The following is a 26947-nucleotide window of genomic DNA, read 5'->3' as shown; positions in this document are numbered from 1 at the left end:
GATGGGCATTGTATTTAATTTGATTTTCTTGTAGGCAAATGTTAGATATGGAGCTTTTTTCCTCTGTGTTGATTATGGTGGAAAAGCCTCATCTTATATTTTAGTAAATGCGGTAATGTAGGATTGTATTGTTGGAACATGTTATGGAACATTACGGGTCTATCCATATGGTGCATGCATGTGGGTGGATAGAGTTTTTAAAGTTTTATTTTTAAAATTGAATGTCACTCTTCTGAAAAATCATTTTGAAGAAAAAAGCAATTGTAACTCAGTTATTTAAACAATAAGTGCGCAAAGGGGTGGAGCCTAATATTTGAAGTGTAGCAGTCAATTTTAGTACACATTTTTGAAAAATAGATGCATTGATCCAGAGTGGATGGTTGTTCCCCATGTTGAACCAGGCAGGCTTGTACAAATGCCAGTTATAACTAGCAAATCCCAGTGAAGGTCATCTTCCTTAATTTGATAAGAATGGCACTGTGAATGGATGGTTTCCCTTTCAGCCATTTTGTAGAGTCTGTTTTTTCTGGCCAGCATTTAAGTTGTTGCAGGTCTACGTATGGAAGGACTGAGCACGGGAGGATGATCCAGTAGGTTCTTGTGTTACGGTGAAGTGGAGCATGTTGATTTTTTCTGGGAGCGAGTCTATCAATAGGGTAGCTAGAAATTAAAAAATTGAATCCAACAGCTACTTACATTCTAGATATTTTTAAAAATGTGTTTTAAATTTTGGATAGTGGTCAGAGCTGTGGCCAAGCATCATATAAATTAGTTAAACTTTTTTCCCTCCAGTGGATGTAAGATGTTCACGCCATCCTCAAAAGGGTAGGCAGTTAAACTTGCCTACTCTTTTGTGCTGTTTTTTACACGTAATTGATTTTTAGTTAGACTACACAAGGCCATTATCAATTGTTGATGAATGAAAAGCTGCTGAATTTATGAATATGTATTCAAAAGTCTTACCTTCCTGTTCTTCTCTGGTAAGAGACTAATTTAACGTGTCCAGAGCACCTAAGGAACTTCTGTCTATTTTTACTTGCAAAGCTGTAATAGCAGTTTCTTGCCTGTTATAGAAATGGAGTTGGACCAGGAAAGTGTAAATGTTTTGAGGCAAGAGATCAGTTTCCATTTTGATTTTTTTTTTTTTTTGCTTATGATATGCAGCTCTCTCTGCGTCTTAGCAGGGCAGTAACAAGATCATCTGGGCCTTCTGTCCTTCACAGTTGTTTCTACTAGTTTTCAAGTCCAGGAACCCTGTGCTAGCTAGACTCAGAATCAGCCTGTAGTCTTGTGGGTCAAAATATTGGCACAACAGCAACTATATGAGTCACTCTGAAATCTAGCTTCTTGTTGCCACACTGAATAGAGTCATCAGATTAAGTTTATGGTATGAAGTATAAACTTGTTTTATTTGGATTGTACAAACTAAATAGTGGGTATTGCTTCAGAATTAAAGCACCTATCCCCTTAGGTCAATATTTTTTAAAACAAGATGTGAAATCATTGGTTGATTATCTACAAAATGTCACACGAAGACTAGATCTTGGAAAGCTTTTGTGATTGATGCATGCCAGAAGCTTGGAAGTATAAAGAGCAAATGATAGCTCACTAGATAATACTTTTTTAAACTCTTAATCATGCTTATTCAACTAGTGACAAATTATTGCTCTTACCAGTGTTAGGGAAGATCATTTGTTTTCCAGCACCTTCTTTTCTTCCTGGAGATTTGCATCATGGCTAAGTGGTTGCACAAATTTTAGACTTCTAATGGAAATTTGTATAGTATTTGTGTGTGTTCCATTTCCTTGGAAGGAAGTGAATTGCTACTACAATTATTAATATTCTTCCCTTCCATAGTACCTTTTTTCCCAAGAAGCTCTTTTTCACAAACATTTAGATAAATTATCATCTTTTGATTTGAGCAAGATCCTTGTTTTACAGATGAGCTATCTAGGGTACAGAGATTACCTCAAGACTTGAAAAAAATCTCTTTACTATTTGGTATGTGTACACTAAATTTTTGTCATTTAGATATTTTGAACCCTGTTCTATTACTTACCCTCTTTTTTAGTTCTTTTTCCCCCTGGGGAAGTGCAAACTGGATTGGATTGACTAATATTCCATGAAAACACATTTTGCTTAGAAATGTTCTGATTTGCCCAAACGTAGCCAGAGATCCTCTTGTCATCCTGCCCTAGTTTACTACTCTTTCTTTATTCCGAGACTCTTTGTAGGGGGGTGGGCTTGCTGCCTGCCCTTTTGTCATGTAATGGCTAATTAAGAAAATCTTCTGAGGAAAAAGAAGACTCTGAGGTGGTTTGTTATGGAAGTGCTGTCCTGGAATTGGTCGTTCTTTCTAATTGGGAATCTCATTCATTCCTACTTGGTAGCTAGGACTTCTATATAAGAAAGAGTACAGGCACATGAGGAAAAGCACTCAAATGATTCTATAAAAATTGCTCTTGATTTTGTGAAATCACTTCATTTTCATGAAAGGAAAAAGGAAATGTGTGAAGAAAACACAGAAAGGCTCTGCTTTTCTTTTGGGAAATTTTTTTAAACAGGATCCATGAATTCGCAATAAAGATATCATCCTGTAACTAATGTTTTGTTTAGATATGAAAATGGCAAATAGGAGCTTGCATGTGGCTGCACAGGCATTACTTCATATATTTGCACATGGCATTGCTCAGTACCAGTTTATTGCTTCCTTTCCTATTGCAAGCAAATGACATTTGATTTCTATGAAATCAAGCAAGATCTATCCATTTTAGGTATCAATTATAAGTTTTAGCATTTAAAAGTTAGGTTCTTTGACATCCTTTTTTTTTTTATGCAGCAGTTGCAAAACAGATTTTAATTACTTTCTTTATTACTCTAACTGCAATAACATTTTAGATATTGTCTGTTTTTACAATTTTAGAGACAGCTACCCCAAATCTCGGATGCCACGGGCACAAAGCTATCCAGATAATCATCAGGAATTCTCAGGTAGGTAAAACCACCAATTCATCCATTCTGTGTGTTCTGCAAGTAGCATATCTCAGAATGAGATGCACAGTATCACATTCTTGTTTTTCTTTCAAAGTTAGCACCACGCTTATCCAGGGCATTAGGGCATCAGGACTGGGTGTTGCACCTGGGCTGTAGTCCTGGTCCATCACTAAACTATTGTGTAGCTTTGTGTGATTTTACTTAATTTCCTTTCGAGCCTTCATTTTTTCCATCTGTAAAATAAAGATTCCCCACTTTGTAAAGCACTTTTAACCTCTCTAACAGAAAATCACTGTACATGGGATGGGTGAAAATGTGTATTCCTCATCCCATCCAACTCATGTTAACACCAGAGATGGTGGACTTTATGCTGTGCCATATAAATTGGTGGGCTTAGGCTCTGATGGAGCAGTGGTGTCCAGGTTTAAGAATGAAATTCACCTAACTTTGAGATCGTCAATCAATTGACATCTAACACTCTTTTCATAACAAGTCCTGGCTTGAATCCAAACTGGACACCCTTCAAGACTAGCTGCATCTAGCTAAGTATGAAAATGACTTTGAGATAGCATGCCCCTAGTGAAGCTCAGGAATAGGAAGTTTGCTGGCTAATAATTAAGGTGGTTCAATAGATAAGTTTTTTCAGTGTCTGTTGAACTTTTGTGCTTGAAGGAGCAAGAGAAAACAAATAGTGTCTATGTTATCTGAAAAAATGTCAAAATATTCATATGCATTTACAAAGCACTTTCATCTTTAGGGATTTTAAAGTATTTAGCAAGTTATTAGATATAGTACCCACAAAAATGCTATTAAATAAGCATTGAAGTTGCAACATCTAGTTCTAAATGAACAGTTCGGCTATGCCAGAATTCAGTTTCCTTATGCCACCTTAAGTCAGTCCTCTTGTCCTTATGTCTTTACTTATATGACCACATACTAATTTTCTTATAAGTTCTTTTATGGATTCAGTACACAGGATGGATCGTGCTCAGTTACTGAGCATTTAATTAATATTTTGTTTTCTCCTTGCTTAATGTGTGGCCTAAACATATTCTACGCACCATTTAAGCTAGTACAATTAATTTTCTGCACTGTTTTATTGCTGTCATGCTACTGTATCACAGTGCATCATAAACATCCTATTTATTTTCACCTCTGGGAGATGAAGTGGGTAGTTTCCCCATGTTACAGATAGGGAATGATCCATCAAATCTGTAGATCTTGAGTGCCCAATTTGAGATGCTTTGCATCTGATTTTTTTTTCAGTATACAACTATTAGTACTACTTGTATTTTAAGGAACTGTTCCTATTGACTTTGCTGTTAGTTGTGTGTGCACAGAACTTCTGTTAATCAGACACAACGGTTTTTATTTTTGATCTGGGTAGCCTCATGCCAGAAGTCTGTGGGTGAAGCTGGAGTAGTATCCAGTTGGCCAAGACAGCATTCAGCTGTGTTAACTATGTGGCCTAGATGCACAGTCTTTCTGTCATCCCCTGCCTTACAACATATTCTTCAGCTTCTGCAATAAGAGGCCAAGGAGTTTCATATGTGAACCCTTTTTATTATACAGCCTTCATTTATCCCCAGAGCTGGACCATTTTATGGACTGAACAGGATGAGAGTCCTGTAGAAAACACTCTTAAGGTCATGTAATTAAAGACCATATGCTAACAGATACATCTAAGGATGCAAACTTAAATTATGGTCTTTCCTAAATTTTGTCTTTATCCTTTATGTTCTTTTTTTCTGCATAGTTTTTATGTGTACTTCCTTAAAGCAATCTGAAAAGAAAACAGAAATGGCATTTTATGGCCTCACGCTGCCTCAAGCACCTCTGCTGTTCGAGCTTCCCCATCTGGCTGTCAGTCCCCATCTCCCCTCTCTTCATGCCCCTCCCAGTCTGTTTCTGTTCCCATCTCTAGTACCATTTCTTTCAGCCTCCTTGTTCCAGTCCAGTTGTTTCCTTCTACATTCCATCTGGTTTCTGTCCCCTCTGCATTTGAATTAGCTGGCTGCTTCCTCCATGCTGACTCAGTGCTCGCAGGGGCAGAGAGTTCAGTTATGGTACCCTGCCTGGAGTAGCCATTGCAGGGAAAGCCCTTAGGCACTGGAGCTTGCTTGGTTGTTCTGAAGAACTGTGTGCATGGTCTGATCACGCGTGAGTTGCTGAGACTAGGGGGTCAGTGGTCACAACCGTTGGATTGCTGAGACTAGGGGGTCAGTGGGCACAACCGTTGGAGGCCTCAAATGCCTCTACACGAATGCTCAAAGTATGGGGAAGAAGCAGGAGGAACTCGCCCTCCTAGCTGTCACCAGCCCTGACATAGTGGGGATCACAGAAACGTGGTGGGACTCATCGCATGACTGGGCAGTGAGTGTCAAGGGCTATAGGCTATACAGGAGGGACAGGATAGGAAGGAAAGGTGGAGGAGTAGCACTCTACATCAAGGAGGAATATACTTCCTCGTCAATTAGCAAGGGGATAGAGGGGGGGCACTCTGAGGTGCTCTGGGTTAGAGTAAAAGGCAGTCCAGGGGATAGAGACTTAACGGTGGGAGTCTACTATAGACCTCCCAACCAGGGAGAAGAGCTCGACCAGGAATTCTTAGGTCAGCTCACAGAGGCAGTGAGGGCTAAGGATGTGGTCATCATGGGGGACCTGAACTTCCCAGACATCTGCTGGGAAGAGCAGTCAGCCAAGTCTGACCGCTCACGTTGGTTCTTAGCCAGAGTGCAGGACCTCCATCTAACCCAGGAGGTGCACAGTCCCACCAGGGGAGATGCCTTGTTGGACCTGGTGCTGGCCACGGGTGACGACCTGGTGAGGGGCTGCGGGTGATGGGCCACCTGGGAAACAGTGATCATCGCTTGCTGGAATTCACCATCCAGCGTAAGGTGGCAAAGGGCTGCAGCAAGGCAACAGCCCTAGACTTTAGAAGGGCTGACTTCAACAAGCTAAGGAGGATCGTTGGGGAAGCGCTGAGGACCCAGAGGGGAAGGGAGCCAGATGTCCAAGGTGAGTGGTTGCTCCTTAAGGAGATGATCCTCCATGCCCAAAGGGAGGTAATCCCAACAAGGGTCAAAGGGAGCAGGAGGGCACATAAACCCCCATGGCTCACTAGGAGCATCCGGGAATGTCTCCTTGCTAAAAGGGAGGCATACACCCAATGGAGGGATGGGGTCATCACCAAGAAGGACTATGTTACAGTCGCCCGAGGATGTAGGGGGGCAGTCAGGAAGGCCAAGGCAGAGATGGAGATAGGACTAGCTTCCCGGATTAAGGACAATAAGAAGTCCTTCTTCAAATACATAGGGGGTAAAAAGAGGGTCCCGGGTAATGTGGGGCCCCTGCAGGACACGATGGGCAACTTAGTCGTCATGCCAGATGACAAAGCTAACATATTTAACGATTTCTTTGCCTCTGTCTTCCTAAGTAGGGACCAGTTCAGCCACCTCCCTGCTGGGCCCCCCTCGGGCCCCGGGAGAGACACGCCTGGGCCAGGGGTTAGCGAGGAGTTGGTTAGGGTACTTCTGGAGAGGCTGGACGTGTTCAAGTCCGCTGGTCCGGACGATCTTCACCCTAGGGCTCTACAGGAACTGGCCGAGGTCATTGCGGGACCCCTGGCGCGGCTCTACGAGCACTCGTGGTGCTCTGGCGAGGTGCCGGAGGACTGGAAGAGGGCCAATGTGGTCCCTATCTTCAAAAAGGGAAAAAAAGAGGACCCGGGAAATTACAGGCCAGTTAGTCTTACCTCAATCCCGGGTAAGCTCTTTGAAAAAATTATCCTGGCACACATCCAGGACGGCCTTGCAGGGGAATGCATGCTCAGGGGCAACCAACATGGGTTCATCAGTGGCAGGTCTTGTCAGACCAACCTGGTGGCCTTTTACGATCAGGTCACCAAATCATTAGACGCAGGGGTTGCTGTGGATGTAGTCTTTCTGGACTTCCGGAAGGCTTTCGACACTGTCTCTCACCCTGTCCTCATCAAAAAGCTGGGAGACTGTGGTGTCGATGCCCACACGGTCAAATGGGTCGCTAACTGGTTGGAGGGCCGCACCCAGAGGGTGGTAGTGGATGGGTTCTTCTCGACCTGAAAGGACGTGGGCAGTGGGGTCCCGCAGGGCTCGGTCCTCGGGCCCGCACTGTTCAACATCTTCATCAGTGACTTGGATGAGGGGGTAGTAGCACCCTGTTCAAGTTTGCTGATGACACTAAGATGTGGGGGGATATGGGTGCACTAGAAGGATGCAATAAGCTACAAGCTGACCTTGACAGGTTGCAACGGTGGGCAGATGAGAATAGGATGGGGTTTAACACTGATAAGTGCAAGGCGTTGCACATGGGGAGGAAGAACCGGCACCACACTTACAGGTTGGGGAACTCCCCTCTTGCCAGCACGGAGACGGAAAAGGATCTTGGAGTCGTCATTGACTCCACGATGAACATGGGCCGGCAGTGTGGGGAGGCAGTCAAGAAGGCCAACCGTACCCTGTCATGCATCCACAGATGCATCTCGAGCAGGTCCAGGGAGGTGATCCTCCCCCTCTATGCGGCACTGGTCAGGCCGCAGCTGAAGTACTGCGTCCAGTTCTGGGCGCCACACTTCAAGAGGGACGTGGACGATATGGAGAGAGTCCAGAGGAGGGCCACTCGTATGATCAGGGGTCAGCAGGGCAGGCCTTATGAGGAGAGGCTACAGGACCTGAACCTGTTTAGCCTCCACAAGAGAAGGTTAAGGGGGGATCTTGTGGCCTGCTACAAACTGGTCAGGGGGGATCAGCAGGTATTGGGGGAGTCCCTGTTCCCCCGTGCGCTGCCAGGAGTGACCAGGAATAACGGTCACAAGCTGGCGGAGGGTAGGTTTAGATTAGATATTAGGAGGCGCTACCTCACAGTCAGGGCGGCTAGGGCCTGGAACCGGCTTCCAGGGGAAGTGGTGCAGGCTCCTAGCCTGGGGATTTTTAAAAGGAAGTTAGATGAGCACCTTGCCGGGGTCATCTGACTCCGGTGCTCTTTCCTGCCAAGGCAGGGGGTCGGACTAGATGATCTACCTAGGTCCCTTCCGACTCTAGCTACTATGAAACTATGAAAGGTGCCTGTGCAGGTTGATGAGCAGTAGCAGCTGTGACAGGCTTGAGCATGCTTAGTACGAATGAATTTATAGAGATTTCAGCTACAAAAAGCATGCTTTACCAGACGTGTAGAGCTTATAATAGATATGGATTTTTATGGGATAATAAAAGACTTGTCCCTGGGAGACAGGCCACCGCTGGCGAAATTTCAGATCTTCAAAGTTTAGGATTGCTAGAGCATTTTGGAGAGAAGGTCTCCAGAATTTTGGAACGGTCTCTTCCTCAAAACTTGTTCTCCAAAATTGTGGAATTTTTGTGGCCCGTAATCTTTTATGGGGGGAAATTCCTAATGTTGTGGTAAATATCTGCCCAAATGGTTCAAACTTTGCAAAAATTATAAATCACTGAAAATGAGATTATATAACAGGAAGTTCTGGGCAGTCTTAGTAGACTGTATGACCCATCCTACTTTTGCAAACAATTACGTCATCTGTGAAGTGCTGGATGAAAGCCAAGCAAACACCTGAATTCAGAGGACATTGGGACAAACCCTTCTTACTCAAGAAATGTTAAGTAGACCAGAAATGTTGCCATACCATAAATTTTGGGTGCCTTTACAGTGGGAATTTTAGAGAAATTACAGTGGTTTTTTTGTTCTCTGTGCAGGGCACATGGGCCAAAAATCAAGTTTTATCCAAAAAAGGTCCCATATTTCAAACTGTTAGAATGGAATTGTTTAAGTCATAGGTTTCTGTGTGTTAAAAAAATTGCTAATTGAAGGAAAAAATAAAACTCTAGCATTGATTTCCCCCCGCTTTACATGTTAGAGCAAGCTTACTTTTTATTTTTTCTGTAACTTTGTGCCTACTTAGAAATAGGCAGTAGCATGTTGCAATGCACATAGTGTTTGTGTTCATAATTTTCCCTCATGTTTAACTCTGCATTGTGTTTTGTTTTGTTGTTAAATCCTGTGTAGAGTATGACATCCCAATATTTGAGAAATTTGGAAAAGGTGGGACGTATCCCCGAAGATACCATATTTCTTATCATCATCAAGACTACAATGATGGTAAGTACATGGCATTGCAACCTTTTCAATATATTTCATTTTTTTCAAAAGTAATGGCGTTAAAAGCTTACTTTATATTGTAAAATTGTATTTCTACGTAATGTAGAAGAAATGAGAACCAAACATGAATCTTCCCTCTGATAGAAGTGTGAGGTATACTTAACCTGGGTATTTAAAGTTAAAGTCCACAATTTGTATTTAAAAGATATTAGGATAAATAAACCAGAGCTCATGTTGATAGATTTTCATAACAAAATGGTAAAAAGATAAGCAAAGACATTGAAAAGCATAACATTTAAATGGAAATTTTTGTTTATTTAAGGCATAATTCAGTTGTGTGGAACTGATTTATGTAAGGCTTACCCAAATGTTGTATGGGTTCTAAAACAGGATTAGGATTTTGGCAGCTATATCATCTAGAGTCAAACTAGATGGCCGTGGGATCTGTCAGCTTCATCTCAGGTAAATTGGAAAGAAACTTCAGTGGCCATGCAATTCCTTAAATATGCTCTATCATGGAACTCCAGGTAGCGTTGGGGTAGAAATGACCTCCTGAGGTCCCCAAGTCCTTTCTTGTACTGTGACAAGGCAGGATTAAGCATACCTAAACTGTTTCTGGTAGTGTCTCTCTGCTGTGGACGCACGTTCCTTTGTAGCACTATCGAGTGCCTCAGCACTTTGCAGTGTTACAGAAATAGAGTGCAGTGATGGTGCACAGATGTGTGGCAGCACGCTTTGGGGGTGGGGAGAACATTGCCCTCCGCCTGGAGAGCACAGCTTCGTAGCACTCCAGCCAGTGAGCCTGATCACTGACAGCCTGTCCTCTCCAGCAGGCTGTCAGTAATCAGTGGCTCTTTTTGGCATTCCTATGATGGTGGCAGCTTGTTTCACCGCCACCTGTCCCACAGGTATAGGAGCTCTTCCAGCTGTTCCTCCTGCTGCAGCACCCATGGGAAGAGCTGCCATGGCCCCTGTGGGGAGGAAGAGTGGAGGTGACTTCCTGTTGGCACGGGTGCTATGAGAGGACCAGCAGCAACGGTAGCTTTTCCTGCAGTGCTACTGTCACTGGAGCACTGGCAACAACTGATCTTGCAGTGGCTGTGGCAGCTATTCCTGTCGCCAGCAGTACTGTGACAACACTGGCTCTCGCCAGTTCTCTGCTGCGTCGTGATAGTGGGGTGCTGGCAGTTCTCTTTGACAGTTTGCTGTGGCAGATTGCCAGTCATCTGGTCCCCCTAGCCCCTTGGTCCCCTGTACTACTACGTGCAGCTAGACGAGCATTACATGTAGTGCTACAAAATGCCCCACTTCCAAAAAGTTCCTCTTTGAGAAAGGAACTTTTTTGTGGCAGATCCACCTCCTTTTTTTTTTGTTGCACTACAAACTGCCTACATATCTACATGCTTGCTTTCTAGAGTACTACAAGGGAGTTCATAGTGCTACAAATGTAACGTAAGTTTTCTTTCCACCTAACCTAACCTTCTTCGCTGCAACTTAAATGGGTTACTGTCACTAGATATGGTGATCAATTGGTCACCATTCCCTTTAATGAAATCACATGATTTTGGGAGGTCCACATTTAGTCCATCCCCCATTCAAGGCCTGTTCATTTCTGTTTAAACTATCCCAGTCAAGTGTTTGTCCAGCCTGCCCTCAGAAACCTCCAACAATGGAGGTTCAAAGCCTCTCTAAAGCACAGGTCAGCAGTCCCCAGTTGGGGCAATTGGCAGCTACATCAGAGGGACAGCAAGGGAAGCAGTGGTGGCCAGGTCAGCAGTGGCTGTGGCTTGCTTTAGGACTGAACTGTGTTAATTCAGCCTGCCATTGATGAAAGTTTGCCAACCCCTGCTCTAAGATATCTATTCCAGTGCTTAATCACCCTCACATTTAGAAGGTCCTTCTTGACATCCAACTTGCATTTCCCTCATGTTGGTTAAGAAAATTACTTCCTGTCCTTTCCATGGTGAACATGGACTAGTTAGTCCCTATCTCTTTTATTAACAGTCCTTTTTGCATTTGAAGACCTGTTATATAATTTACTTTAGTCTTTGTCTTCTCCAGACTGGCCAATCCTAATTCTTCCTAGCTTTCCTTGTAAGCCAGTTTTCTAGTTCTCTGATAATTTTTGCTGCCCTTCTTTGGACTATTTCTAGTTTATTCACGTTTCTTGAAGTCCATCGTCCAAAACTGGACACAGTACTCCAGATGAGGCCCCACCAGTGCCAAATAAAGTGGAAAAATCAGTTTCCGTGACTTGTAACACTCCTGTTAATATAATGCAGTATGCTGTTGGCTTTTTTGCTGCAACAGTACATCATTGGCTCATATGCAGCTTGTGGTCCATTGTTAACCCCTAGGTATCATTCTGCAATATTGAAGCCTGGCCAGTTTATCTTTACGTTTGTGCTTGATTTGGGAAACAAATCAGTTTCCCCCTAAATGCAGTATTTAGTGCACATTCTGATTTCATCCGAATAATCTCAGACTGTTTTACCAATTTATCAGGGTTGTTTTGGACCGTAAGGCTACACTTGAAAGCAGGGGCATGAGCTACCCACCCCAGTTCCACTCCGTGTCCTTTCTCCCCACCACCCGCCCTCCACTTGCAGCTTATGTTGATGGGATTTTTGCCTTTTTTTCTAGGATAGCCCCATCTCCTTTATTCACACATGTTCACAGCTTGTAGTTTCAGCAGCTGTTAGCAGCTCACTCCCTCAGACACTACTGCAAAATGTCAAGAGAACACGACCAGACCGCAAAGCCCAAAGGAAGCAGGGACTCACAAACCCTCTCCCAAAGACACCAATGCTTCCTCCTCAGATTTGAAAACAGTTAATAATGACCCCCTCACCTTCCAATCTTTTCTTTTTTTAGGCTAAACAAACCTTTTTTTTTTTTTTTTCTTCAACCTCTCCCCATATCCCATGTCTTCTAAAATTCTTGCCATTGCTTTTACTCTGCTCGAGACACACTCTCCAATCTGTCTACAACTTTCGTAAAGAGTGCTGCCCAAAATTGGCTGCAGTATTTCACCTCGGTTTTCATCTGCTCCAAATACTATGGAATAACAGCATCCTCTGTTTCATATAGCATGAATGCTAATACCTCCCACAGTGAGATTTTTGTAACAGCATTAAGATGAATCATAATTTTTTGTAGCATAACATAAAATCCTAGCTGCTTTGACATTTATTTCCCATTTTGTATTTGTGCATTAGACTTCCTAAAAATGGTATGTCTGCAGGTTGAATTTTATCTTGTTTGTCAGAACATTTTTCCAGCGTATCAAAGTAATTGCGAATTTAGATCCTGTCTGGCAGAGCTGTTTGCAACCCAGCCCAACGCAACTTGGTGATATCTGCAAATTGTAAATGTCTCAAGACCAGGGCTGCCCAACTTACGAGCATCTGGGGCATATGCACACCCCAGGCCATGGGCTTCCCCTGCTGTGCCACACCATGGGGCAGATGCTTCAGATCCTCCAAGCTCCTATGCTATGGGTTTTCCAGACATTGCAGGCTCAGCTTTGCCATTTCACCAGCCTGTCCCTAGGGCAGGAAGCAGAAGTTGGAAGGGGAGCCCAGAGACCCTGGCAGCAATAGCAGGAGCAGTGCCTGGACCAGGAGTCAGGGGGTTGGGGGTTAACTCTTTACAGGCTGCTAGTTGGACTCTTCTGCTCTAGACCCTCATCCAAGTCTTTACTATAAGTAGAAAATAGAACGAGATGCAAAACAGACTCCTGGAGGGCTTCACTTGATTAAGTGCTCCCAATACAGAACATACCACAGATAATCACTGAATGCAGCTTTTACTCAATCACTCTGCATGTTCACCTAATGGTGAATTCATCTAGACTGTATTTCCCAAACGTTTAAGAGTGTCACTTGGGACAGTGCTAAAAATCCTACTAAGGCAAAGGTATGTTACATCTACCGTTACTCCTTTATCCACTGGGCCCACTATAATGTCAGTAAGGAAATACTAGTTTGATAAGACTTGTTCTAGACAAATCTGGGTTCATAGATGTTTGGGTCAGAAGTGTTCTTAGTAGATCATTGAGTCTGACCCCCTGCCCTGGGCAGGAAAGAGTACTGGGGTTAGCTGACTGCAGCCAGGTGCATGTCCAGCCTCCTCTTATAGACCCCCAAGGTAGGGGAGAGCACCACCTCTCTTGGAAGCCCATTCCAGATTTGGGCAACCATCACTGTAAAGAAGTTCTTCCTGATGTCTGACCTAAATCTGCTCTCTGTCAGTTTGTGGCCGTTGTTCCTGGTTATTCCAAGGGGTGCCCTGGTAAACAGAGCATCTCTTATTCCTTGCTGCCTTCCCTCCCTCTCCTTCCTTCCCCCGGTGAATGTGTAGGTGGCCACAAGATCCCCCCTCAGCCTTTTCTTGCAAGAGATCCAGGGCCCTCAATCTCTCCTTGTAGGGCTGTGCGTGCAGGCACCTAACCATATGAGTGGCCCTCCTCCGAACCGTCTCGAGGTTGTCCACGTCCCTCTTGAACTGGGGCACCCAGAACTGGACCCAGTACTCCAGCTGCGGCCTGACCGGTGCCGCATAGAGGGGAAGAATCACCTCCCTGGTTCCATTTGTCATGCAACTGCTAATGCTTGATAAAGTGCTGTGTTAGCTTTACCGACCACTTCATCACATTGATGATTTGCATTCATCTTGGAGTCAGCTATGACTCCGAGATCCCTTTCCGCTGCTGTGCTTCTGAGTTGTTGGGTTATAATAATTATTTTCCTTTCAGTGATTATACATTGTTTAATAATTTGTCCTAAGATCTTTCTGGTAATCACAGTTAGGCTGTGTGGTGTGTAACGTGGGTCCTTTTTAAAAGAGAGCTCCCATATTTCCCGTCTCCAAACTCCCCAGTCCTTCATTAATTAATGAAGGCAATCATGACTGGTCCTGACATTGCTTCATCTAGTTCCATAAGCGTTGTAGGGTGACTATAGTCATAGAATCATAGAAAATTAGTGTTGGAAGTGACCTCAGGAGGTCACATCTAGTCCAAAACCTTACTCAGTGGGACAATCCCCAACTAGATCATCCCAGCCAAGACTTTGTCTAGCTGGGTCTTAAACATGTCCAGGGTTGGAGACTCCACCAACCTCTCTGGGTAACCTGTTTCAGTGCTTTACTACTCTCCTACTGAGAAGGTTTTTCCTAATATCTAATTCTAACTTCCCTTGCTGCCACTTGTGACCATTGCTCCTTGTTCTGTCATCTGCAACAGTCTACAGACACTCTTTGCAACGCCCCCCCCGAAGGTATTTGAAGGCTGGTATTACATCTCCCCCTCAGTCTTTTCTTCTCCAGACTAAATAAGCCCAGTGTTCTGTGCCTCTCCTCATAAGTCATGTGCTTCAGCCCCCTAACCTTTTTCATTGCCTTCTGCTAGACTCTTTCCAATGTGTCCACAGCCTTTCCGTAGTGGGAGGCCAAAACTAGACACAGGACTCCAGATGTGGCCTCCCCAATGCTGAATAGAGGGGAAGGATCACTCCCCTTAATCCATTAGCCATCCTGGCAACAAGGGCACACTGTTGGCCCATATTTAGTTTGTTGTCCACTGTAGCTCCCAGATCCTTTTCAGTATATCTGATACTTAGCCAGTCATCCCCAGCCTGTACTGGTGCATGGGTTTCTTCCGTCCTAAGTGCAGGATGTTGCACTTGTCCTTGTTGAACCTCATGTGATTTCTTTTGATCTAATCTTCCAGCTTGTCTAAGTCTCTCTGAATCTTAGCCCTACCCTCCAGTGTAACTACTACTCCCTGCAGCTTGGTGTTGTCTGCAGACTTGCTGAAGGTGCACTGTATCCCATCTTCCAGGCCGCTGATGGAGATACTGAAGAAAACCAACCCCGGGACCGACTCCCTGGGCACTCCATTTGAAACTGCTGCAAACTAGACATCAGGTCATTGATTACTACCCTCTGAGCCTGCCTGTCCAGCCAGTTTTCTATCCACCTTACAGTCCATACATCCAACCTTAGCTTCCTTAGCTTGTTCGTGAGAATGTTGTGTGAGACTGTACCTTGCTAAAGTCAAGTCCACTGCTCTTTCTGCATCCGCAGAGCCAGTCACCTGGTCATAGAAGGCAGTCAGGTTGGTCAGTTTCATAGTTTCATAGTAGCTAGAGTCGGAAGGGACCTAGGTAGATCATCTAGTCCGACCCCCTGCCTTGGCAGGAAAGAGCACCGGGGTCAGATGACCCCGGCAAGGTGCTCATCTAACTTCCTTTTAAAAATCCCCAGGCTAGGAGCCTGCACCACTTCCCCTGGAATCCGGTTCCAGGCCCTAGCCGCCCTGACTGTGAAGTAGCGCCTCCTAATATCTAATCTAAACCTACCCTCCGCCAGCTTGTGACCGTTATTCCTGGTCACTCCTGGCAGCGCACGGGGGAACAGGGACTCCCCCAATGCCTGCCGAGTCAGGCATGACTTGCCCTGGTGAATCCATTCTGGCTGTTCCTAATCACCTCCTTCTCCTCCAAGTGCTTAGAAATGGATTCCTTGAGGACCTGCCTCATGATTTTTTTAGGGCCTGAGGTGAGGCTGGCTGGTCTGTAGCTCCAGATCCTCCTTCTTCCCTTTCTTAAAGATGGGCCCTATATGTGCCCTTTTCCAGTTGTTTGGGACTTCTCCCAATTGCCACAAGTTTTCAAAGATAATGGCCAGCAGCTCTGCAGTCACATCAGCCAACTCCCTCCATACCCTCGGGTGCATCATGTCTGGCTCTATGGACATGTACACATCCAGCTTTTCTAAATAGTCCCTACCTAACCTGTTCTTTCACCACTGCTGGCTGTTCATCTCTGCAGACTATGGTGCCATTCAGCAGACTGTGCTGTCTTGAATACATCTAATTATCCAGATTTACAGGGGTATGGGTTGTAGCCGTGTTGGTCTAAGGACATATAACTATGACGCATTATAACCTGCCTAATGTCTGACTCTCCAGGTACCTCTCCACTATGTATCAGCTACATTCATTCTCCCCTTTCCAGCCTGTCTCTCACCCACTGACTCCTCAATTGACATCTTCACTGCCTGCCTTTCTTGCATGCATACCCCTGGCCTCTTTACTACAGGTCCCCCTCACCAACCACGGAGGTTAGGTTCTGGAAAGTTCCCATGGTTGGCAAAACTAAAGGCTTATGGAGAAAATGGGGTTAGGGATGTGAATACTGTACACTATAGTAAGTAAAAATGATTTTTATACACCTTTAATACACAGGGTGGTCAACTGGGCAGAGGCGTACCCCTAGGGGTACTTAGGTTATAGCGGGTATGCACTGGCGGACGGGGATGGAGCACGCACTGGGCGTAGTGGCAGCATCTCTCCCAGCACATTTGCCTCTTACCCGGGCAAAGGGGAAAGGAAGGGGTTGGGGGGGACGTGCTGGGTGGCCCCGCACAGCACGCTGCAGTGCTTCCCCTCCCACAGCCATCTGAATGGCGGGGTGTGGGTGTTTTGTGCCTGCCTCTGGCAATGTGCAATTGGCTGGTCAGCAGCACGTGGGGCCCTGGCCAAGCCAGGTCATGAGACAATCCCAGCCTGACACCAGCAGGAGCCACCCCCCTGCACCCCTGGATGAGCTGCTGGACTTCAATTGTCCCATGACCTGGCCTAGCCAGGGCTGACGATCCCTGCTGCCCTGCTATCCTCCCCCATAACCCGGCACGGCAGGGAGCAGAGAAGCCATGTGGGGATCTGCTCACCTCACGCTGCCCTGGCGATGTGCCTCCTGCACACAGGGTTGCACTGTGGACAGCAGCGCAGGTCTGCGCCCCTGAAACCAGGAGCAGACACAGGAGGCGCGTCGCTGGGATAGCGCAGGGCGAGCAGCAGCAGGCAAGGAGATTCCCCCGCATGGCTTCTCTGCTCCCTGCTGTGCTGGGTTGTGGGGAAGGGAAGCAGGGCAGCAGGGTACAGCGATGAGTGGGCCTGCCATTCCCTGCCGCTGCGGGTAGAGCAGCTCCCTGCCCCCGCTTGCACCTCCGGCAGGGCTGGGGGTCACCTTCAGCAAGGGGACCAGGGGTTGTGGGGTGGTGAGGAAGCAGAGGCACGAGCAAGACCAGGAGGTTGGTGTGCTGATGTGCGGCCACGGAAAACCGTGGTTACTCAAAACTGTATACCGTGGTTGCCAAAAGGGTGCGGAGACTAAACCATGGATGCTCAAAACCATGGTTGGCGAGGGAAACCTGTATTCATTCCATCCAGGAAGAGCACACACCAACTGCAGGTGCTTCCTCAGCTTGACGAAGGATATTTATACCTGAAAGCTTGCAAAGAAGAATTTTTGCAACTACTTGAGTTGGTCTAATAAAAGGTATCAGATTTACCTGAAGAACCTTGTCTGTGTGAATATCCCATATATTCTTTAACTTCTTCCTCTCCTATTCTGACCTGCACTCCTATCCCTTTGTTAATATAAATTGTGTTAAGCATCTCGTCATTAATCTTTTTTTGTGAAGACTGAAGCAAAAAAAGAATCGAGTATTTCAGCTTTTTTGTCACCTGTTATTTGCTTTACTTCTCTGGCCCTCTGCTTTCCTTTCTCTTTCTCTTGCTCCTGATTTTAGGTTTTCTTTCACCTTCATTTTGAAAAATATTAGCCACCCTCTGAGTGAAGACATCGACCTAGATGTAACAGTAGAACGCCAGGGTATCTTTGGCCTGCTTTTCAGGAATGACTACAACCTAATATAGTAGTGGAAAAGGAGGCACATTCCAGAGGGAGCAGTGAACTAGATTTCTTCAAGCTGCACAGGAGTCTCAGTTACAAAACTCACTCCTCAGGAATTGCAAATGTTAGCTGTATACAGCTCCCAGTCCCTACCAGTATTGGATCAAGAACTGGCTCTGTTTGCCAGGGTAGATATACACACCTTTATGGTCTAACTAAATTGTGTATAAAGCACAAGCTATCATGAAGCCAAGTCCACTTCATCAGATGCTGTGAAGGGACAGCTCAGAGGAGAGTATAAAGTGGAGTGACTGATTTGAATGCGATAGATAAGAAGGCAGGAGGCAGGGGAGTGCTGTGAGTTGCATACAAGCAAGGAACCCATAGGAACAAAGGGTCACAAAAGCTAATCCAGATAAAAAGATAAGAATCTGTAGTCCCTGGTTAAACCATACTGAACAGCAACCCAAGTCAGCGATGGAGTGTTCCAGGAAGTTTGAAGTGTTCTGCCACAGGCTTTTGTGTCTTTCTGCAGCTGACATTAGATGGCCGTTCATTCATTCTTACATGTAGAAATGCCCTCTGTCTCTGATGTCGATAGCAGATGGGCATTGTAAGCATTTGATGGCATATACAATATTGGTTGAGTTGCAGGAGAATGAACCTTGAATATTGGACTCCTTGTTATTAAGTCCAGTGATGATATAGTCTGTATTGATGTGGGTCCATTGCAAGGCCTGGTGCCTTGTTAAGGGTGGGAGTTTTAGTCTGTTGTTTGAGAAATTCTGCTTGAGTCTCAAACCAAGCCATTAAGCTGAAGTCTGATCACTGTGTGGAGGCATCACATATACACTCTTCCACACAGCAGGCTAACCAAACAACGTAATCATTCAGTCATATCATTCTGTGGAAAAATCAAACTATGCAATGATTGCTTTATGCAATATATATATCCATATATATTGCTTAATACTGGTTCTTTATAATACACTATCACAGATAGCCTTCTGTGCACTGTTGCAGGTCGTAAAACTTTTCCAAGGGCCAGGAGGACCCAAGGAAACAGCTTCCGGTCTCCAGTGAGTTTCAGCCCTACTGATCACTCATTGAGTACAAGCAGTGGGAGCAGCATCTTTACTCCAGAGTATGAAGATAACCGAATGAGAAGAAGGGGAAGTGACATAGACAATCCTACCTTGTCAGTGATGGACATCAGCCCACCCAGCCGCTGTAAGTTAAAGACACATTGCTGCCTCCGACAGAAAACAGTTTTGAAATGCAGAGGATAGGACTGACTGAGTATAGAACTGAGTAGAGAGTGTGTGAAATAACTAGATTCTCAAAATATCTGTTAAAGAATGCTGTGCATGCCCACAAGGTGACAAAGTTAAAGGTGGGTGTCCAAGATTATTGTAAGAGTTTTTTTTAGTGGGCACTTCTACAACACAATGACCAAATGCATTTTCTTTTCAGATTAGCTCTTGGTACCTTAGGCATATGTTACATTTAATATATAAAAATATTTTGTGGGAGCAGTATAGATTTTATTAAGAAAGTGTTTGGATTAAATTTTTGATTTGGAGATTGTTATAACTCATTTTTATGGACATCTTCTGATTTAAAGTATTCTCTTTTTTTCCCCAAAATGTTATTTCCTATGTATTCCAGTTTTACTTGGTCTGAATAGCAGGCTCATTTGAAAAACAAAACATACTTATATTTTCAGCACCACGAGCTCCAACTAACTGGAGACTTGGCAAGCTTCTTGGTCAGGGTGCATTTGGCAGAGTATATCTATGCTATGATGCTGATACAGGAAGAGAATTGGCAGTTAAACAAGTTCAGTTTGACCCTGACAGTCCAGAAACGAGCAAGGTAAGAGACCTGAAACAGGTATTTGTAAAGGACATTGTGAGAGTGGTTTTCTGTGTGATCTAAACAGACGTTGCTTTTCTTTTCTCTTTGTCTCCTTTCAAATAGTTGCACACTTAATATGTCTACATGGCAAAGTGATAGATATCAGTTCAATAATTACACTGTGCTGTCACACAAGATTTGCATATCCCATGTATCTTGCTGCAGATAACATGTACAGTATTCTCAAATTCAATATAACCTGAGTCTATAAAGCTAAATAATAATCTAATATTTAAGAAAATGCATCCTGCAGAAATATTGATGTTGTTGAATGAAAAATGTAGGAACTAACATGTCTTTTCATTCATTGTACAATAAAGCCAGCAAGAAGTTTTATTAGAAAACGTCATTAAATGGAGATGATTTAAGTACAAATGCTTGCTTAGGGTCAAGTCCAATGTCAATTGACCTAATATAGCTGATCCCAAATTGTTTCCCTAAGAGCATTTTACTGCTTTTGTTAAGCATGGCTTGGATTGGTCTCATCTGAATTTGCCCTTTAAATAGTCGGAAAAGAAATAGTGTAAAAGTGTCACCGATTGGGACTGTCTAGATCAGGGATGGGCAAAATGCAGCCCGTGGGCTGGATGTGGCCCACCAGGCCATTCTATCTGGCCCTTAGGGCCCCTGAAAAAACTTGGAAAATTAATATTTATCTGCCCTGGCTGCCTGTCATGCGGCTTGCCAAAACGCAGTATGCAGCCCTCCACCTAAAATAATTGCCCAACTCTGCTCTAGATCTACTGTCATTCAAGATGAGCCTGGTGGTTTTGTTACAGACAGTAATGAATTATTGTATTTTCAGTCGTTAGCATTGCAGTCGTTATTGCTGCAGGAGAATGAGCTGGATTCTACGCCAGCTCTTCATGCATCATGTGCAGAACTGACTGAAGCCAGTTTGTAGACTCTCTTCTGGTGGCATAGGAGCAAAGAAAGAACCGGTGGTCGGGTGATTGTGATTTAAAAAATGTAAATAATGAGCTTGCTTTGGAGATGACAAATATAGACCCCGTGCCCTCAGTAGTTACTGTTCAGTGAACAACCACGCTTGCCATCTCTTTTTTTTAAAACAAATTCAAGTCCTTACCAAGAGGTTTTTTCTACCTTTGGAAATTTTTGAGTACCACAAGTGATTTGCAGTGGATAAACAGCCAGTTTTAATGAATGCCTTCCATGTGGGATCTCTGCAATCCTGTAACATTTCATTTTAGAGCCAGTTTTAAAAGTCTTATACAACAAAACTTTACAAACAGGGAACAGCTTTTTAAGGCATCTTTACCTGCTTCCCATGCATTGGGGAGGAAAAAACAATTAAACTATGTACTCGGGGAATTGATGCATTTAGATTTACAAATGTGGTCCTTACTTGGAATAAAATAAGAATTAGGATTAAAGATTCCTGTAGACGGATCTAAATTACGAAAGTGTGTAACCCAGTGTTACAGCATGGTTTTTGTATTCTTCCATGCTTAACTAAATTGTCAGACATGTTATATTTAATGAGCTGTGAAATGAAGAGGGTGAGGACCCTTGGAGTTGCGAGAAGCTGGAAATAACTGCAGAGCACTCCTGGAGACTTTACAGTCGAGCACTTCTCAGATCTTGTTGCAGAACTGTTCTTGTTCATTCCAGCTCTGCGTTTTCTGACTGGAAAATGTGTAAACTTTATGTGGTCTCCAGAGTAATTCTCCAATTAATTTAGATTGCCCCAAATTTTGTCCTTTAAATCCTGGCCTTGTTGACAGAAATCTGAAAAATCATATTACTGTTATTAGCCAAGGTGTCTGCTGAGTGTGCTTAGTTTACTTATGTTTCCTTTCAGGAAGTAAACGCACTTGAATGTGAGATTCAGCTGCTGAAAAACCTGCTCCATGAGAGAATTGTTCAGTATTATGGCTGCTTGAGGGATCCCCCGGAAAGAACCCTCTCCATATTCATGGAGTACATGCCAGGGGTAAGCAAGAGAGCTCATTGCAGGTGGTGATGGTGAGGTGGCAAGGCCTCCAGTGGATGAGTGTTGCAGGATCACACGCATGGATGTTAAAACAGAAGGTAGTCTCTACAAGCTGCCACATCGCTCTACCTTCGCCCTGACTTCCGACTAAGGCTGCTCACCACCTCTGTACAGGTGTTCAAGAAGTGTCAAATAAATAGACAGCCAAAGATGATCAGCTAGATGAGGAACATCTGACTCTTGTCTACTGTGTTAATTGTTTATTCATTTAGAATAGTTATATTACAATAGTATATTAGTATACTCATAGTATATTAGAATAGTTTAGGTAGATTAATAATTGATTGCATGTGGCTGGGCATTTCTTGCACCAGATGCCTTTGAAAAGAGAGCTTTGTGAGCTCTTTAAAGCCATCTATAATTTTAACAACCCTTTTAAACTTCTAATCACAACCAGCATGCCTTTGTTTTAAAGCGGTGGTGGCCAACATTTGTGGCAGCTTATCTTTTTTGTTTGGCAGATGGAGCGTCTCTTACGATCTCCTCGCTCTGCCTGCTTCCCTATGGAAGTATTTTTTTTCCTCTCTGACAACTGCAGATTTGTACTGATTCTCAATATGGAACAAGCAGAACTCTAATTATAGTAAGATGGGCACATACTTCATCCATTCTGATCTTATATTTCTTAGAATTGCAGCCTTCTACTATGATTTTTTGTGAGAAGTAAGCCTTTTTTTCAGGACTTACTAGATTTTATGAGATCTGGAGGGGCAGTATCAGAAGTATTTAATTTTAAAAGCAGCTTAATTTGGTCTTTTTCTGTCTTTACACTTTTTTTTTTTTTTAAATTATTACAATCATGTCAAATGAACTGCCCAAGCAATTAACATGAGGGCATTTTATCCCAGGCTTCTTCATCCTGCTAAATTTTAGACCTCAAATAGCTTTAGCTTAAATCCATCCTTTGCATCGTCTAATGTGGTCTTTAACTGTATCTTATAAAGTAGCTGGGGTAGAGGCAGAAAGTGTCTTGCTGAAGGACATTCCCATTATCATTGCTTAACCATCAGCCCTCCAGAGAAATCTTATTTAGAGGAATAAGCACTTTGGTACTGATAAAATTCATAGTCTGATAACAGTTCTGTATGTTGTTTTGTTTTTTGCAGTCTTCCTTTCCTTTGTCATGTCCTTGTGACAAGGTATTTAGCAGAATTAGCAGATTCATTGGAATCTGACAGGCTGTGCCGTGAACATTTCTGCTACGGCCTTGGAACGTGGGTCCTCTGGGCTGTCCATTGTACAACTTAGTGCCTAGGCCACCCCAACCCCCTCACTTCTAGCATCCTTTTAAAGGCTCAATCTTCTCATTTTGATGGCAATGTAACTGGACCTACAGTAAGGTGATGCAGAGAAGTTCAGACAGAACTGCACCTCTTAAACGTCAGATGAAACTGGACTGTACAAAATCTGAAATAGAAATCTAGCTTTAAAGAGCGATCACTCAGGTTGCTAAAAATAATGTGGTGTTTAATGTTTTTTCTCTTTGGCTGTAGGGTTCTATCAAGGACCAGTTAAAAGCATACGGAGCGCTCACGGAGAATGTGACCCGAAAATACACCCGACAGATTCTGGAGGGAGTTCACTATTTGCACAGTAACATGATTGTACATAGAGATATTAAAGGTAATGAATAAGTCTGAGTTCTGCATTCATTACAATAAATACATTCAAACTTTGTCTGTGAAGAAAAAGCAACTGAGCCTGCTAGATTTGTGCTGCCAAAATACTGGCTTAGCTTCAGTTTTCACATCAAGAAAGCTTTATCTTCGGGAATTTTCTGCAACAACATTTTCCCCCAAACTAGCTTTGTTGAGCCTACTGATATACACACAGAGTATGTATAAAGGTAACATCAACAATGCTGAAAATGTTTGCTTACGTAACAGCAGTATGCAGTTAGAAACCTGTTGTAAGCATGATGGACACTCGTTAGTACCTAAAATTGCTACATTGACTTCTTGTTGCTACTGTTTTTCTTACATTTCTGAGGATTCAGATTTAGTGTATTCATGCCAGTGCAGGATGGTTTTTGTAGGCAGATATGCTGAATGTAGAAGCTTGCGATTCAGCTCAAGTATGATATCAAAACAAGATTTTTCTGAGTTCTGTTTACCCATTTACTTCATTTTTCCATCATTTTTCCATCTTGTGTCCTTCTTCTTATATATTGACAAATTTGATCAATTTATCACTTAGACTACAAAGCACCTCTAAAATTCATAATTCAAGGACTGGATCCAAATCAATAGAGAAGTTATTCAGCCTATTATTTCAGATGTTTTATTAGAGGTCAGAATTAGATGGAGCATTTCTTTGAATTATGTGAATATGGGCAGCAGCATGGTCACAGCCAAGATCCCCTTTTTTTCTGATATGAATCTTTCATACCAGAAACCTGAATCTTCTCTCTATGTGGATTTGGACTGACATCTGTACCAGCATATGGGCTATTACTCAATAGTATGTTGCTTGTCAGAACTGGGAGAATGCTGACCATGCCCAGTGTTTTAGATAGTAATTGTGGGACAAATAAAAGGAAAAAAATCCCATCCTTTTGAACAATTAGTTCTTGGTGACAGGCTCGATTGGCGTGACTGTTTGGATTGATGGTTGACCAGTTATGGTAGGAAAAGACAGTGTTCTTGAGACAAAAAAATCTATCTCTTGTACTGCAAGCCTTCTGAATACAAGATTTAATTCACCAGTGAAGATGATGCTAGTAGAACTGGCATCCTGTAGAATGTATTTTGTACCTGTAGAAGCTATAAAATATGTGAACTTGAATAAAGAGAGCCCAGTGCCAGAAATTTAGCGGTGGAATTACGCATTGGCAGCTCTTCTCCCACATTGAAGTTTGTTAGGTTTCCACCTGGCAGAGGTCTGAAATGTTTGAAATTAGGAAAGATATAAGGATTTTTTGTGAAATGAATGTGGCTGTGCCCTTGCTGAATACTTCTATTACCAGCCATTGGCTTGTCATGAATGACTCTTTTTGAGGGCAAATATATCAAACTTTCAGCATGGGGAAGAGGGCCGCATGGTATGGGGGAGAGAGGAAAGGGTTGCAAACAGACCTTAGGGAGTTGTGGCTCGCTGCCTTTTCTGTATTGTAAATTGAGGGAGGAGAAGAATTTCCTGGCTAAATGAGTAGAAAAGGTTGAGAAGCAGTGTTAATACAGATACGCTGGTCTAGCATCAGCTGCAGGTAGGTTCTTCGCAACTCGGGGAGACAACCAAACAGCAGGCTCCCAGCTGACAAAGTGATGAACCCTCTCATATTTTGGGAATATACAGGATTATACATCTTTAGAATGAGGGCATCAACAGAGCAGCGACTGAGATTAAATATGGCAGCGTACATATCTGACACAGTTTCAGGCTCTCTTCTGACACACAGCTCTGCTTGGCTTGCACTTCTGAAGTTTCCTGTGGAACCAAGGCTAGAAACCTTTTCCTGAATGAAATATTTATTTATAAGATTTCAGAACAAAATGCTATGGCAGGGGAAGCAAATTTTGTGAGCATGGATTCCACAGGGTCCTGATTATAATAAATTAGCGCAACCCAATATGTTTTGCTGCCGTGCACTCCGATAGAGTTCAGGAGCCATTAATCAGATAAATATAATGACTGATTGAATTTCTTCCCCCTCTCCCCCTTCAGGAGCAAATATTCTGCGAGATTCAGCAGGCAATGTGAAGCTTGGAGATTTTGGTGCCAGCAAACGACTTCAGACTATCTGCCTCTCTGGTACGGGAATGAAGTCAGTCACAGGGACTCCATACTGGATGAGTCCTGAAGTTATCAGTGGAGAAGGATATGGCAGAAAAGCAGATATCTGGTATGTTCCCATCTACCAAGAGGTATTTGCATACTGCCCCAGATAAAAGCTGAATTAGTGTTCAGTATTTTATGCTGGAGTGCTCTAGTTATGGTTCTCTGGTAGCATATGAAAACACTTGTTTGGGTAACAAAGGATGTACTGGGAAAAGCTGACATTGAATGGGTTGTTTTTGGTATATTAGTGACTGTGCTCATTGATTTAGAGATCCCAGTGAGCCAAGCTCAGATAGCAGGAGGCTCACCTGATATTTGTAAATACTGCAGGGGCATTAGTTAAAGGGGCATAAAAAGAAATTGAGATTTAACAATTAATGGCAATTACCACAGCAGAACTAGTCCAAACCATATGGTGACTGCTGTCATGTTGAGAAGGTTTAGAGTCTCAACTTGTGTAAATCTTTTGCTTCTTCCTTCATTTCCTTAAAACTGTTGGTGTAACAGCATGAATCACCGGTTGCAGTCTATCCAGTTATTTCTCAGCATAGCAAGATCACTGAGTTTTTTTTTTAACCAAAACTTTTATTTATTTTAAAAAAAGAAATTACAGCATCCAGAGCAGTGTGATGCATTTTGATCCTTACTATTTTTTTTTAAATAACACTGACCTAGTAGCAAGTAGATTTCTCTATGTTTGCTGATAGTCAAAAATGCTAATGTGTGAAATGATTTATACAAACCGTATTCCTCCCTAGGATGCTTGGGATATAGAATACACAGCGAAATACAGTTTCTTAATATAAATCAAACGCTTCCATTTTGCATTGATATTCAGATACTTAGAACAAAGATTGAGCTTCCAGGGTTTTATGGGGAAGAGTTGTCGTGTATATACAGGAAAGCTGTCTACAGAGTTTAGAAATCAGCCTTTGCATAAAATTAAGTTGTTGATTTTTAAGGTCTACCCTTTCTTGCAATCTCTGATAATGAGCTGGCTGTCCCAGAAGTCCTTTGCCCTTAGGTAAGCAGGGAGGGTCAGTACTTACTGGAATGTGTTTTGCATATATAGTGTTCAGCATTGAAGAGCTTTTTAATAAATTGCAGTAAACATTGGCATGTTGAATGCTGTAGTGTTAAATAATATACTGTTAAAAGAAACAAAGCAGCAAGGACGCTTTCAGTTCAAACAAACCAATCAGATGTATATGTTCTAACTCGTCTTCTCTGGGTCAGGAACCATTAAACAATTCTTTTGATCCCACCCCAAGGTGTTCAGCAGGTCTTCAGAGGCAGAGTTCTTGGGTTGCGTAGTGTTCCTACCAGCTAGCCAAACTCTGAATCTGAACTAGTTGCCGATGGCACTGACACTAGACTCTGAAACTGCCCCTGAAAT

General features: G+C 43.3%; 1 protein-coding gene across 1 annotated transcript in view; it reads left to right on the top strand.

Annotated features, from left to right (window-relative positions):
* LOC149867752 (mitogen-activated protein kinase kinase kinase 2) overlaps window positions 1-26947 on the top strand; it is an 85179-nt gene that overhangs the window by 49055 nt on the left and 9177 nt on the right. The window contains exons 10-16 of the mRNA XM_090046079.1: window positions 2924-2991; window positions 9049-9141; window positions 18867-19073; window positions 19570-19718; window positions 21583-21714; window positions 23268-23397; window positions 25438-25615. Of these exons, the coding sequence (XP_089902205.1) occupies window positions 2924-2991; window positions 9049-9141; window positions 18867-19073; window positions 19570-19718; window positions 21583-21714; window positions 23268-23397; window positions 25438-25615 (957 nt within the window). The remainder of the gene's footprint in view (window positions 1-2923; window positions 2992-9048; window positions 9142-18866; window positions 19074-19569; window positions 19719-21582; window positions 21715-23267; window positions 23398-25437; window positions 25616-26947) is intronic.

The sequence above is a fragment of the Crocodylus siamensis genome, chromosome 4 (genome assembly GCF_052110815.1).
Source record: "Crocodylus siamensis isolate JL-2025a chromosome 4, ASM5211081v1, whole genome shotgun sequence".
NCBI classification, from domain to species: domain Eukaryota; kingdom Metazoa; phylum Chordata; order Crocodylia; family Crocodylidae; genus Crocodylus; species Crocodylus siamensis.
This window is presented reverse-complemented; position numbering and strand designations above follow the sequence as displayed.